Source organism: Armigeres subalbatus, chromosome 3 (assembly GCF_024139115.2).
Source record: "Armigeres subalbatus isolate Guangzhou_Male chromosome 3, GZ_Asu_2, whole genome shotgun sequence".
Classification (NCBI taxonomy): domain Eukaryota; kingdom Metazoa; phylum Arthropoda; class Insecta; order Diptera; family Culicidae; genus Armigeres; species Armigeres subalbatus.
In genome coordinates, this window is record NC_085141.1 from 48,266,128 (window position 1) to 48,278,423 (window position 12,296).

At 38.2% G+C, this 12,296-nt stretch overlaps 1 protein-coding gene across 1 annotated transcript; it reads left to right on the forward strand.

The window, feature by feature from the left end:
* Nucleotides 1-716: 716 nt before the first annotated feature.
* On the forward strand, nucleotides 717-2,437 carry LOC134219555 (uncharacterized). Its single transcript, XM_062698299.1, has 2 exons — nucleotides 717-1,653; nucleotides 1,721-2,437. Exons 1-2 carry the CDS (start codon nucleotides 754-756, stop codon nucleotides 2,333-2,335), a joined length of 1,515 nt encoding a protein of 504 aa, XP_062554283.1. The 5' UTR covers nucleotides 717-753; the 3' UTR covers nucleotides 2,336-2,437.
* The last annotated feature ends 9,859 nt before the right edge of the window (nucleotides 2,438-12,296 follow it).

Genomic DNA, 12,296 nt, shown 5'->3' on the forward strand with positions numbered 1-12,296 from the left:
CATATACGTAAATTTTTTACTTAATACTGCCCTTAATACGTTTTCGGGCCTACAGAACCAGTGTGCGACGTGACGCCGCCACGAACGATATAATATTCGAGTTCAATGCCAGCTTATTATGATTTTCAACTAGAATGATAAAAAATATCACGAATCATGTATTTCCATTTGGATAAAGCTCCTCATTTTGCTGACAATGATTTAAAAAAGGGAAGATCCATTAATTGCGTAACGCAAAAATTGGGTATTTTCAACCCCCTCTCCCCCTATGTCACACTTTTTGTATGAAGCATCCAACATTTTGTATGGATTGTCACACTCCCCCTCCCCCTCTTAGCGTTACGTAATTTATGGATGCTCCCAAAATAATAGACTTCAAAATGATGTTTTAAACATCCTTCCCGGATTTTTAGTGGAATCAAACCAAATTGTAACAGTTTTAGACAATGATATTTTTATGTAGGATCAAATCACTTTTCACCAATAAATGTTTTTTTTTTATATCAGAAAACAGCTCAAATATCATCCTAGGTACGTATATTCTTAGTAGAAAGATGACAAATTTCGATCTGCTCCATTGTGCTTCCAAAGTACAATATTTTTCAGCATAATTGACTACCTCTTTACTTGAAATAATAATCGATACCAATGGGTACAATTGTCATCCATTTTATGATTGTACCCATCACTAAATTTAAGGATATTCCTTCCTGGAGTCGACTACAGTACCCATTTAGTAAACCTTCCTGCATAATGACAACTGAAGGCGTTCGTTTATCCAAGTTCCCGGTGGAAATCGTGGACCACATATTCTCCTTTCTTCCGTTACCTGATCGAAAGTCCGCATCGCTGGTATGCCGCCTGTGGAACGAGCTGGCCTTTGACGATCGATACATGCGCCACGTGGTGATCAACTTCAGTGGTTGGGAAAGCTCCAACAAAATCAGTTACCTAAGGAAAAGTTCCCGTCGCTATCGGAACATTTTGGCGTACTTGGGAAGAGAGCTGCACCGGGAGATTTTCTTCGACATCATCATTGAAGTTTTGGACCACATCGGTAGCGAGCTGCGGAGCTTCCACTGTATGGCCCTCATGAGTGAAAAACAACTGTGGAGCGTGATTAGCCGTGTGCCGAAACTTGAACAGTTGATAGTGGGATTTTATACGTCGAGCTCGAGACAACAAGAGTGCTTCTTTCCGGAATTGAAGAATCTGAAGGATTTGCGATTGCTGGAGAACGTTCATCAGATTCAAAGTCTGAATATTCCCGCTCTGACTCAGTTCAGTGGCAATTTCAGCGACTCATGGGACGCTAAAGAATCATTGGCTGCTCTGCGACGTATGGCGCCGCAGCTCAAGAGATTAGAATTGCAATCGAGTGAAAATTTTATTCCGATCGACGAGCTTCAGTTTCCGAATGTAGAAAAGCTGGAGCTAAGCGGTCAAATCTACCAAGATGCGAGTAATTCCGCGTTGAGAGCCCTCTTCTCCGGATTCAAATGTTTGAAAGAGGTTGATCTGATTTTCAATACGGAGCAGCTAGTGCTGGATATAATCACCAAGGAGTGTCCGGGGATTGAGAAATTGCATTTCGAGAATCATCCACTGAATCCTAATTCGTTTAGTTTGTTGGAGCGATTGAAGCGCTTGGAGGTAAGTTCGTTAATTCGTTCGTCCTTTGGGACTTTTCTTCTAATATTCTTTTTCAATTTTCTTACAGACATTGAGCCTTGTCGTTAGTATTGATACGCCAATCATTCTGGAGAGTAAGCCCCTAGTAAGTGTTAAGCGCCTTTGCCTGCAGATATACAACATGGATGCTGATGCAAGTGTCATCAAGGGTCTTCGGAAACTGTTGCCGAATGTGAACGACGTGAGTGTGATATTGGCAACATATTTCAAACCGGAGAACGTTCTGGACCACATCTGCCGCAGCTTTTCACATATTAAGCGAATTTACATTTCGCATGCTTGGAATCCTCAGCTGGACGGCAACCTGTTGGGGACTTTGCAGCATCTGGATCATCTCGAAGAGCTTTTGCTAAATGGCATTCATACGCCGGTGGAGCTGATGGTTCCGAACAGACACATGAAGCGTTTGACATTGGAGCACTGCCGCTGGTTGACCGATGGAAATTTGTTGAACCTTGCGCAGTTATATCCAAATCTTAAATACTTGGAACTGGTTTGGTGCACCAAAGTTACTCCACGAGGATTGGAGAAGTTTCGATCTGTGCTGGCAGATTGCGTAGTATATCGTGTTCGCTCGAACCCACTGCGCTACACAGACTCAAAACACCAACAATTAAAGTTTTTCCTGTCTTGGATATTGTAGAAACAACTCATTCAATTCTTGGAGTTCATGTTATTTGATAGCAACCACAGGACAGGATTGAATAAGTTTTGTGGCCTGAGTTTCTTTAACATTTGCACAGGGAAAACGGCGAACTTGACACATTTTTTACTAAACAATTGAATGAATTCAAATTGTTTTCTTAAAATTAAGAAATACTAAATAAGCTTTGACGGTCATATTTGAAACTTATCTTAACTTAACTTTGAGCTTTTGGAGTGAAAACATGGCAATCAATAAACAAAATGAAAATTTACAAAACTGAATCTACTGCTATTTTATTTTTAGAATTAATCTACTTTCATTTCAAATTTCTAAAATGTATTCTGAATGTATCTTCTGTTGTATCCTTTAGTTAGAGGATAGTTTTGCTATTGCCTGCTTTTTGGGTTTTTCTCTTGTGATATCCCTATAGTATTGCCCTATTCGAAGCTTTCAAGGTGGCAGATCCAACGATCGTGAACTATAGTTAACCCACCACTCATATATGACATGCATTCAGGTGACCATCAACACCCAGAGGCCGAGATGACGCTATGGAGCCGCCAGAAGGGAGTCCTATAATAACAACAACAGATGCGCATTATATCATAGAACTTCTTTAACGTTTCCCGACTTCTCTGAGACCGTACTCGATGCCGCTGGTTCATCTACCCGCATGGCCGGAAATGACATACCGCTGAACTGGAATTAACAATCGTTTGGCTGAACATGTCATATGACCGAATAGGTTATGAGGCAAAAAATGTCATATGACGAGTAGGTCAAGGTGGTTAGTCGAATAGGTCATTTGGTCTAAAATGCCGTTCAATCGAAATGGTCATTTAGCCGAAGAGGTCTTTTGGTCGGAAAACGACATTCGGCCGAACTGTCAGTCTTACAAGTCATAGAACCTTAAAGGTAAATTGGCCGAGTGGATCATACATGTATTTTAGTCGAACAATAGTGAATGTGAAAAGTGTGAAGTGATTAATGACAATTGAGAGATGGGAAATGAGGAGTGAAAGCTGCTATAAAAATCAGTGAGAATCAATGTTGATTTTGATGAGTTCCTATGTTTTCTTCCTCATGAACGTCATTGCCGAGCGCAAAATACTAGATATTATTATTATTGACCTAGGCTGACTCATCTTTGCACTTTTTATTTCTGACTCATCTTTCATCACATTTAATTTCGCAGTAAGAAGTGAGCGATTCCAAGCAACAGCATCAAAATTTAAGAAAATTTTTAATTCATGATTTTCTATTGAGTTGAAACTTTGCACAGTTTTTCAATTTCATCTAAATCGTCATTTTTCGATATCAAATCTTCATATTGAGTCACGACTAACTTTTCAAAAGGGTGTATGTGAAAATGGTTCAAAAATATTTAAAAAGCTGCACAGCAAAAACGGAATGTTCGATTGTTATGATTTTTCAGCAAAGTTAGACAACTAAATGGTGATTCTTAAGAAAATGTGCACAGTAAAAAAATTTTTTGCCTTTAAAAATATCATTTTGTCACAAAAACTCAAATATCTCAAAACCCTATCTTTTTCGAACGTAATTTTTAGGAAAACGGTCCATTATATTAGCTATCTACCATAAAAATTTGGTGATGGTAAACTAATAAACAAAAAGTTATGACATTTCAAACATTTCACAATTTTCACATATAGTAAACAAAAAAATTCCGTGTATTTTTTTTCAAGAATCGCAGTTTGATGCTGATTTTATTGTTAAAGGCCTTGCGTGAGTTAAACAAGTTGTTTGTATGATATTCCATATTTATGTATTCATCGATATTATGTATATTATATGTATAAATATTATATGTATAAATAAATAAAAATGAATTAATATTATCCTAAGTATTAAATTAAATGTGGCAGTTACACAATGTTGTTATAGAAACTCCAAGAGTTTTGGGTTTGAATTTTGGTATGGGTTATGATATCATGAAAACAGTTTATTAATACTTATTTTTATTTAATTTTATTCAAATTTTTAAAATATCGAACACTTTTGAATTATTATCAGCACAGTTTGAGTATAGTTTTGCTTTAATTTTATTTTCCGACAATGGAATGAAACAGTGAAATTTTTGGGTTCCTTGGATCGTTTTCGCGTTATTAGGGTAAGACGGTATAATATGCCCCCCCTAAGGCAAAACCTTGATAACTTTTTACATTTCATCGCAATTTATGCAAACTTTGTGTTGTTTGGTAGTGCAAGAAGTCGCAAATGCATTGCCCGTGAGTAGTCATATAAAAATATTACAGATAACACGTAATAATGCTTTTTTGAAAAGTCGTGAAAAAGTGGATTTCAAAAAGTGCCTGGGCAATACGCCCCACCTTAGCCAAAGACGTTCCATAGCGCTTCATTAGTATTTTATCAATCCCATAATAAAAAGGTTACAAATCCATATTTGCTTGACATTAAAAAACCAACATAAGTCCATTTAATCAGGTTTTAATTACATTTCAATAATTTCCATACAACTTGGAAGCTACGGCTGCAAGCTCGCTGCGCTTGTGTCCAGTTGGTAAGGGCATACCGTCCTGCCTACACTGGGGCGTTTTGGCCAGTAAAACATATTTTCGAAAATCGTTACGTTTATTAAGATGGAAGCAATTTTATATCATATTAACCACTGAGAAAAGTTATTTTGTTGCCCAACTGAGTGTTCCCGTGCAAGTTTTGCGGACAGTATGCTAGCGTCGCTCCAGAATGTTGAGCAAACAAACATGAAAAGTTACATCAAAATTGTCACTTTTGTATTTTGCTATTATTTTCATTATGTAAAACAAAAATACTTCCACATTCACATAGTACGATGGTTTTACAAATATTTATAGGTACCAACTGATTTTGACCCTTAGTTAGTTATAGTTTTCTAGAAATCAAAGAGGGGCGTTTTGGCCAGGTGGGGCGCATTATACCGTCTTACCCTAAATTGCTCGCTGAGCTCTGAAGCCTTTATTTCGTACTCTTCAGTAGTAGTAAAACAAAATGATAATTTGGTTAAATCTTTTTCTTTTCTACGATTTGCCCAATCAAAAAGTTCTTTCGCAGTTTTAATTGGATGCTCACGTTCTTTGGCTAAACTTGCTCTTGTGGCCATGCGCTTTATTGTTCCTCCAATAGCATCACAAGGACCTTTGCCATGTGATGTAGCAAAAAATGCCATTCTGCATCAATTCCGTACATTGATTTAAATTGACATAGGCTCGAAAAATTCTTACGATTTTTGTACTGCGACGCTGCTCCATCAGACATGAAATATATCTTTTGACTTCTTTATGCTTATCAACGCGTAAAAAGTTAATCATTTTTTCAATGAACAAGTTTACGGATACTGAATCGTGTCTTAAATCTTCGGAAATTATAATAAAACTTAAGTGTTCAATTTGCGTACTTCCATTAAAATAAATAACGAATGGATGAATTGTAGCTTGTTGTACGTTCCAGTGATGGGACTGCACTTCATCTTGCAATACAAAGCTGTAATTTTCAGAAAAATCACAAATGACTAAAAATTCACCATTTTGTAATGTATTTTTCGTATTTTTTAAAAAAGCTGGATTGTTCTGTTTTAATGAAATCGTGAGGATTAAACTTTCTAATTTCAAGCAAAATATGACACAAACTCATCTACAGGTTTTACAATAGTTTCTATGTCACACCTATCCGTGGTCACCCATTGCTCAAATGATAACTGATCAATATATTTTCTTCAAACTCAGCGAATAAAGTATTTTCCAATGATGAAGAATCTGGACAATCCGAACAAGATCGTAGATAGCAATTTGATGTTGTATTTTCACACAAAAGACTACCAGTTAACATTTTAATATCCTTTGTTAAATTGATTCTTTTCAAACTATGTAAAATAAGATTAATATTCTCATGGGTTGTGCACACACACACACATTATGTGTTCCTGAATTGGAAAGAAGCTTACATTGCCTTGGCCGAAGGCTTGCAAATGAGGAAAAACCTATTTTAATATTATCGTGAATTTCCTTGAAGCGTGTGTACGCTTCTTTCAAACTCGTCATCATTAATCGTTTTTGGATTGCTTGACGCTTTCCATCTTTTTTTACTGATACATAATCTTTTTGACCAGGCATAGCTCGACTTACTTCATCATCTTCAAAATATTGAACTACTATTTCTTTTGTCTCATCTGTTAATGCAGTACTAGACCTAGTATTTTTGGTTGAAAGACAGTTATTCTTCAATTGTTTTGCCTCTTTTACTGTATTTCTATTGGTTTTGAACTCATCAATGGCATCCTGAATAGACCACGAACTTGGCAGCATCGACAAAATCAATAATTTTTCTTTCCTTGTCGTGGCTGCATTCGAGAACCTTTCCTTCATATTTATAATTACCTCATCGTAGTCTGTATTTTCCACATCATCAGGTCCTAATTTGAAGAGGTTTCTTCGTACAGCTTCGTTTATTTCACCGTATTTTTCTCCGGGTAATAAACGTAGTCCATCTTACTCCATTTAATCGGAGTCACTTTTATCCCAGCTATGCCCTCGTTAAGGCGTTCGATGTTGACCTTTTGGATACACTCATCTTCCGATTGATTTGTTGAAACAGATTTCGCTGATGGTACGGTGGCAAGGCTCTCAGCACTTAATACTTCTGGTAATTCCTCAGTTGTTGTCGATACATCTGGCAATTCCTCAGTTGCTGTCGTTTTCGAACTTCCTGCGCTCTGCTCAACCGATGATATACAGATTGCTCTTTTGTCAACGTTTAGACGGCAGGACGTGCAAATGCGTAAATTTGTATTCAATGTGGACATTGGAGCATAACCAGTCGCTTTCAGTTTATCTATGGTGCTTTCGGTGAGATTTCGTAACTCTTTTGAACACTTTTTCCATCAAACGGCCTACAACAGTTGAGAAAGCGGCTACTCATGTTGTTCGTAATATTTCAATAAACAAAATCACTTTTAAGTTTTTACTGACTAGTTTGGTGTCATTTGCTTGACTGAAGAAAAAATTACTATAAGATCTTTAACAACCTTAGTAGTAGTAATTTTTTGCTTTTTCGTGAGCATTGTCATGGTATGTACCTATCATGCATTTGTTGTTGTTGAAGATACCCGTTTCCTCCCGATCATAAAGTCTATTCTCTAAGAGGTATATTTTTGCAGGTAAACTATAGACGTACACGTGTATATAAATCTTTGATTTTGCAGCTTTTGTCTTAAAAATAACATTTCTGATATGTTTCTATCAACGTTATTATCAACAGGTTTCAACACTATTAAAAGAATTTTTCGCCAGTCACGTGCAATGAAAATTATGACACTATCAATACTTTTGATCACAACACTGGATCGTGTCTAAGTTTCTTATAGATGCTATGAATAATTAAATCAAAATATCATGAAAACAACTTGTTTAAATCACGTCCCTTAACAATAAAATCTGCATCAAACTGCAATTCTCGAAATAACTTACACAGAAAAAATTTTTTTATACTAAATGTGAAAATTGTGAAATGTTTGAAATGTCATAACTTTTTTGTTTATTAGTTTACCATCACCAAATTTTTATGGTAGATAGCTAATATAATGGACCGTTTTCCTAAAAAAATTACGTTCGAAAAAAAGATAGGGTTTTGAGATATTTGAGTTTTGTGACAAAATGATATTTTTAAAGGCAAAAAATTTTTTTTTTTTACTGTGCACATTTTCTTAAGAATCACCATTTAGTTGTCTAACTTTGCTGAAAAAATCATTACAATCGAACATTCCGCTTTTGCTGTGAAGCTTTTTAAATATTTTTGAACCATTTTCACATACACCCTTTTGAAAAGTTAGTCGTGACTCAATATGAAGATTTGATATCGAAAAATGACGATTTAGATGAAATTGAAAAACTGTGCAAAGTTTCAAATATTTTCGAAATGGTCGCTCAGGATCGACTGACATGCCCCCGTGGAATGCCTCAAGTGTGAAGTAACACGTTTCACTTATCACTTCTCATTTCTTATCGTGAAAAGCGAGAAGCGATAAGTGGAAAGTGAGAATCAAGGATTAAGAAATTAGGCATCTCACTCCTCGCTTCGCCCTTCTTATTTTTCACACGCCGTCTCACTTTTCATTCCCCTTTTCTTTTTTCTCACTTCTCAAATCTCACTTCTCATTTACCACTTCTCACAATGCGAAGTGAAAAATGAGAAATTAGAAGTGAAAATGAGAAATGAGGAGTGAAAAGTGATACGTCTCACTTCTTACATCTCACTCAGCACTTGTTCTGAATTTATGCGGTGAGAAGTGAGAAGTAAGACTTCCCAGTAAACCACATATCGTATAACAAACAGCAAATAAAGTCGCATTTGCGCCTATCAAAATCTAATTCGCATTGGATATCAAATTTTGTCAGATTATTGTCGAAAATTTTGTATTGAATACATCGTGTACGATAATTTTTATCGTAGTGAAAATCAATCTCAATATTGTGAACAAAAACTCGTAATGACTTATATGCCTTGCAATTTCCGTTATCAGTGCGAATGAATGTAATACTGTTCCTATAATGTCGGGAAAAATCGTAAAATAAAACCCGTATGTACCTATATCGCCTACAGTTTGGTACGTATATAGCCAATCTGTGCATTTTATACGATTGAGTTGGTTCTTATATAGTAACCTATATCAAGAGTTATAGGTACTAAAATGTTGACTGGGTTATCACTCCTCATTTTTTGTTTTCACTTCTCATCGTGAAAAGCGAGAAATGATAAATTCAAAGAGAAACGAGGAGTAATAAGCTAGATGTCTTAGATCTCACTCCACACTTCTCACTTTTTACACGATGTCTCTTTTTTCACTTCTTACTTCCCATTTCTCACTGCGCAGTTTTTTTGCAATGAGTAATAAGAAACGTGAGCGTGAGGAGGGACATCTTATTTCGTATTTCTCACTCATGATTTTTCACATATGACTTCGCATTTCTCCCTTCTGAGTGTCGCGAGATCCGGGTTCATGCTTGTCATGAGCGGCTAGTAAATGAAATGGTGCGAGATTGAACGTGTTCATATCAGGATCACGAGCTCGGTGGTCTAGTGACAACTGTTTCTGCCGTACAAGCAGGAGGCCGTTGGTTCAATGCCAGGCCCATCTCTATTGAAAAAATGTGGCAAGTCAGTAAATTATTTAAAGAGTAAAAACTTCAGTACACTGTAGCTCGTGTTTTCTACCGGACGCAGAACCAACACGCGATCTTCGAAATAATTGCTTTGTTTTGCTTTCGGCGGATCAGTAAATTTCTTTCACTTAATTTCGAACAAAAGAATTATTTAGTCGCTTTTCAGGACGGCTTAATATGTACTACCTTTTCCGTGGCGCTCATGGAGATGTAGAGTATTCCTCGATCTCTTGTAGCATGGATGTCGAACTAATGGTCCTCTCCTAATCCTTAATTGACTTCGAAAACGTGGCCGGCATCGTTATTAGTCTTGAATTAATGAAACTCCCAAGCTCGCTCCCAAGCATGTACTGTGATAATAGTTTTGCAATCCTAAGAAGGCTTTCAATTGGCGAGCTTTGCATATTGCAAAATTCAACGACATGTAAAAACGCAGCTTCTCCCAACTAATGAATAAACATTGGATATGTAATCAAATTGTAGCGCTCGGTTTCGCACACAAGCATGTACTTTGTCTTCGATGCATTCACCACCAGTCCAACTTTTGTTGCTTCACGTTTCAGGCGGGTGTACAGTTTTGCAACCTTTGCAAATGTTCGGCCGACAATGTCCGTGTCATCAACGAAAAAAATAAATTGACTGGATCTGTTGAAAATCGTACCCAGGCTATTACGCATGACACCCTCTAGCGTCATATTGAAGAACAGGCACGGAAGTCCATCAGCTTGCCGTAGTCTCCAGCGGGATTTGGACGAACTGGAGTGTTCGCCCGAATTCTTCACACAGTTTTGCACACCATCCACCGTTGCTTCGATCAGCCTGGTGAGCTTCCCAGGAAAGCTGTTCTCGTCCATAATTTTCCATAGCTCTACGCGGTCTATACTGTCGTATGCCGCCTTGAAATCAATAATCACATGGTGCTTTGGGACCTGGTATTCACGGCATTTTTGCTTCCACTCCTCTGGTAGCTGTTCAGTTTCCCAGATTCTGGCTATTAGTTTGTGCAGGCAAGTGGCGAGCTTCCCCATCTTGATGAGCTCAGCTCTGATACCATCCTTACCTACTGCTTTATTTGTCTTTAGCGGTTGGATGGCATCCTTAACTTCCCTCAAGTTGGGGACTGGGTGGCTTCCATCGTCCGCTGAACTGACGTAGTCATCTTCTCCGCTGTCTGGACTTTCACTGCCTGTACTCTCAGCGCAATTTAAATCTCGCTTAACTTTTCAAAAGGACCTAAGTAACATATTTTTCATGGATAATTTCAAAAATTCCAATCGATAGACCAATATGAAAGCATTTGATTACAGTACCTTATTAATTCATGAAAATAATGTTACTTAGGTTCTTTTGAATAGTTAAGCGAGGTTTAAATGGCACTGAGAGTACAGGTAGTGAAAGTCCATACAGCGGAGCAGATGACCACGTCAGTTCAGCGGATGATGGAAACCTCCCAGTCCCCACCTTAGTTAAGCGAAAAATGTTCCTCGTAGTGCTGCTTCCACCTTTCGATCATCACACGTACGTCCGTCAAGATGCTCTCATCCTTATCTCAGCACATTTCGGCTCGCGGCACGAAGCCTTTGAGGGATGCGTTGAGATTCTGATAGAACTTGCGTGTTTCGTGGCCGATGGGTTGTGGCCCTTTTCAAGAGTCGTATAGTATATCGACCTCGAAAAAAGCCACAACCCATCGATCGAAACGTCGGGAAAGTAAATAAACCATCGTTTTGAAACTTCAGACTGAGAAAGCCGACTTCAGAAAAGTACTTGCGTGTTTCTTGAGAACGGTACAGCTGTTCCGTCTTTCCACGTTCTGCCAGTTCCCGTGCTACAGCGCGACCGCCAACGCTGCGTCCTTCTCGTCCAGAATCTGTCTGCACTCTTCGTCGAACCAATCGTTTCGTCGACTTCGTCCCATATACCCGACGTTGTTCTCCGCTGCGTCGTAATGACTGCTTTGTATTCCAGCAGTCCTCAAGAGGGGCCCCATATAGCTCACCCTCTTCCGGCAACACTGCCTCGAGATACTGCGTGTATGCAGTGGCAACATCAGGTTGCTTCAGTCGCTCTAGGTCGTACGGCGGCGGTCGTCGGTACCGAACATTGTTGATGACGAATAGTTTTGGGCGTAGTTTCACCAGATAGTGGTCAGAGTCGATGTTAGCGCCACGATAGGTCTCGATGTCGATAATGTGGGAGAAGTGGCGCCCATCAATCAGAACGTGGTCGATTTGTGATTCTGTCTGCAGTGGTGATCTCCAGGTCAGGCTTGTAAAATGTCATCTGGATGTTATTTGACTAATTTGCTCATAAGTTTCCTTAGAAGCCAAATTTATTGCATAATTTTAGATGTGCTCATAACGCTTGAGTAGGGCTATATTTTTGTCCAAGGGTACAATGCTCTAAATATAACATCTTGAGCTGGAGAGTGAAAACTCTTCAAAATGTCACATGTCATTTGAGATAATGTCATTTGAATGACCTTTTTGCCTCCAACGCCCCAGATTACATATTTACGGCAATGTCTTGTTAGACAAAGTTGTAGGCACATTTAAGCGCTATAAGTTTGTCATACATTATGAATTGATAGCTATCTTCTGGAAAAAGTCCTGGGAAAATTATACAAACGAATGCAAATGACATTTTACAACACTGCTCCAGGTGACCCGATACGGGAGGCTGTGTTGGAAGTAGGTGTTGCGTATGGCCATATTCTTGGAGGCGGCGAAATCAATTAGTAGTAGGCCGTTTTCGTTCGTCTGCCGGTGAGCGCTGAACTTTCC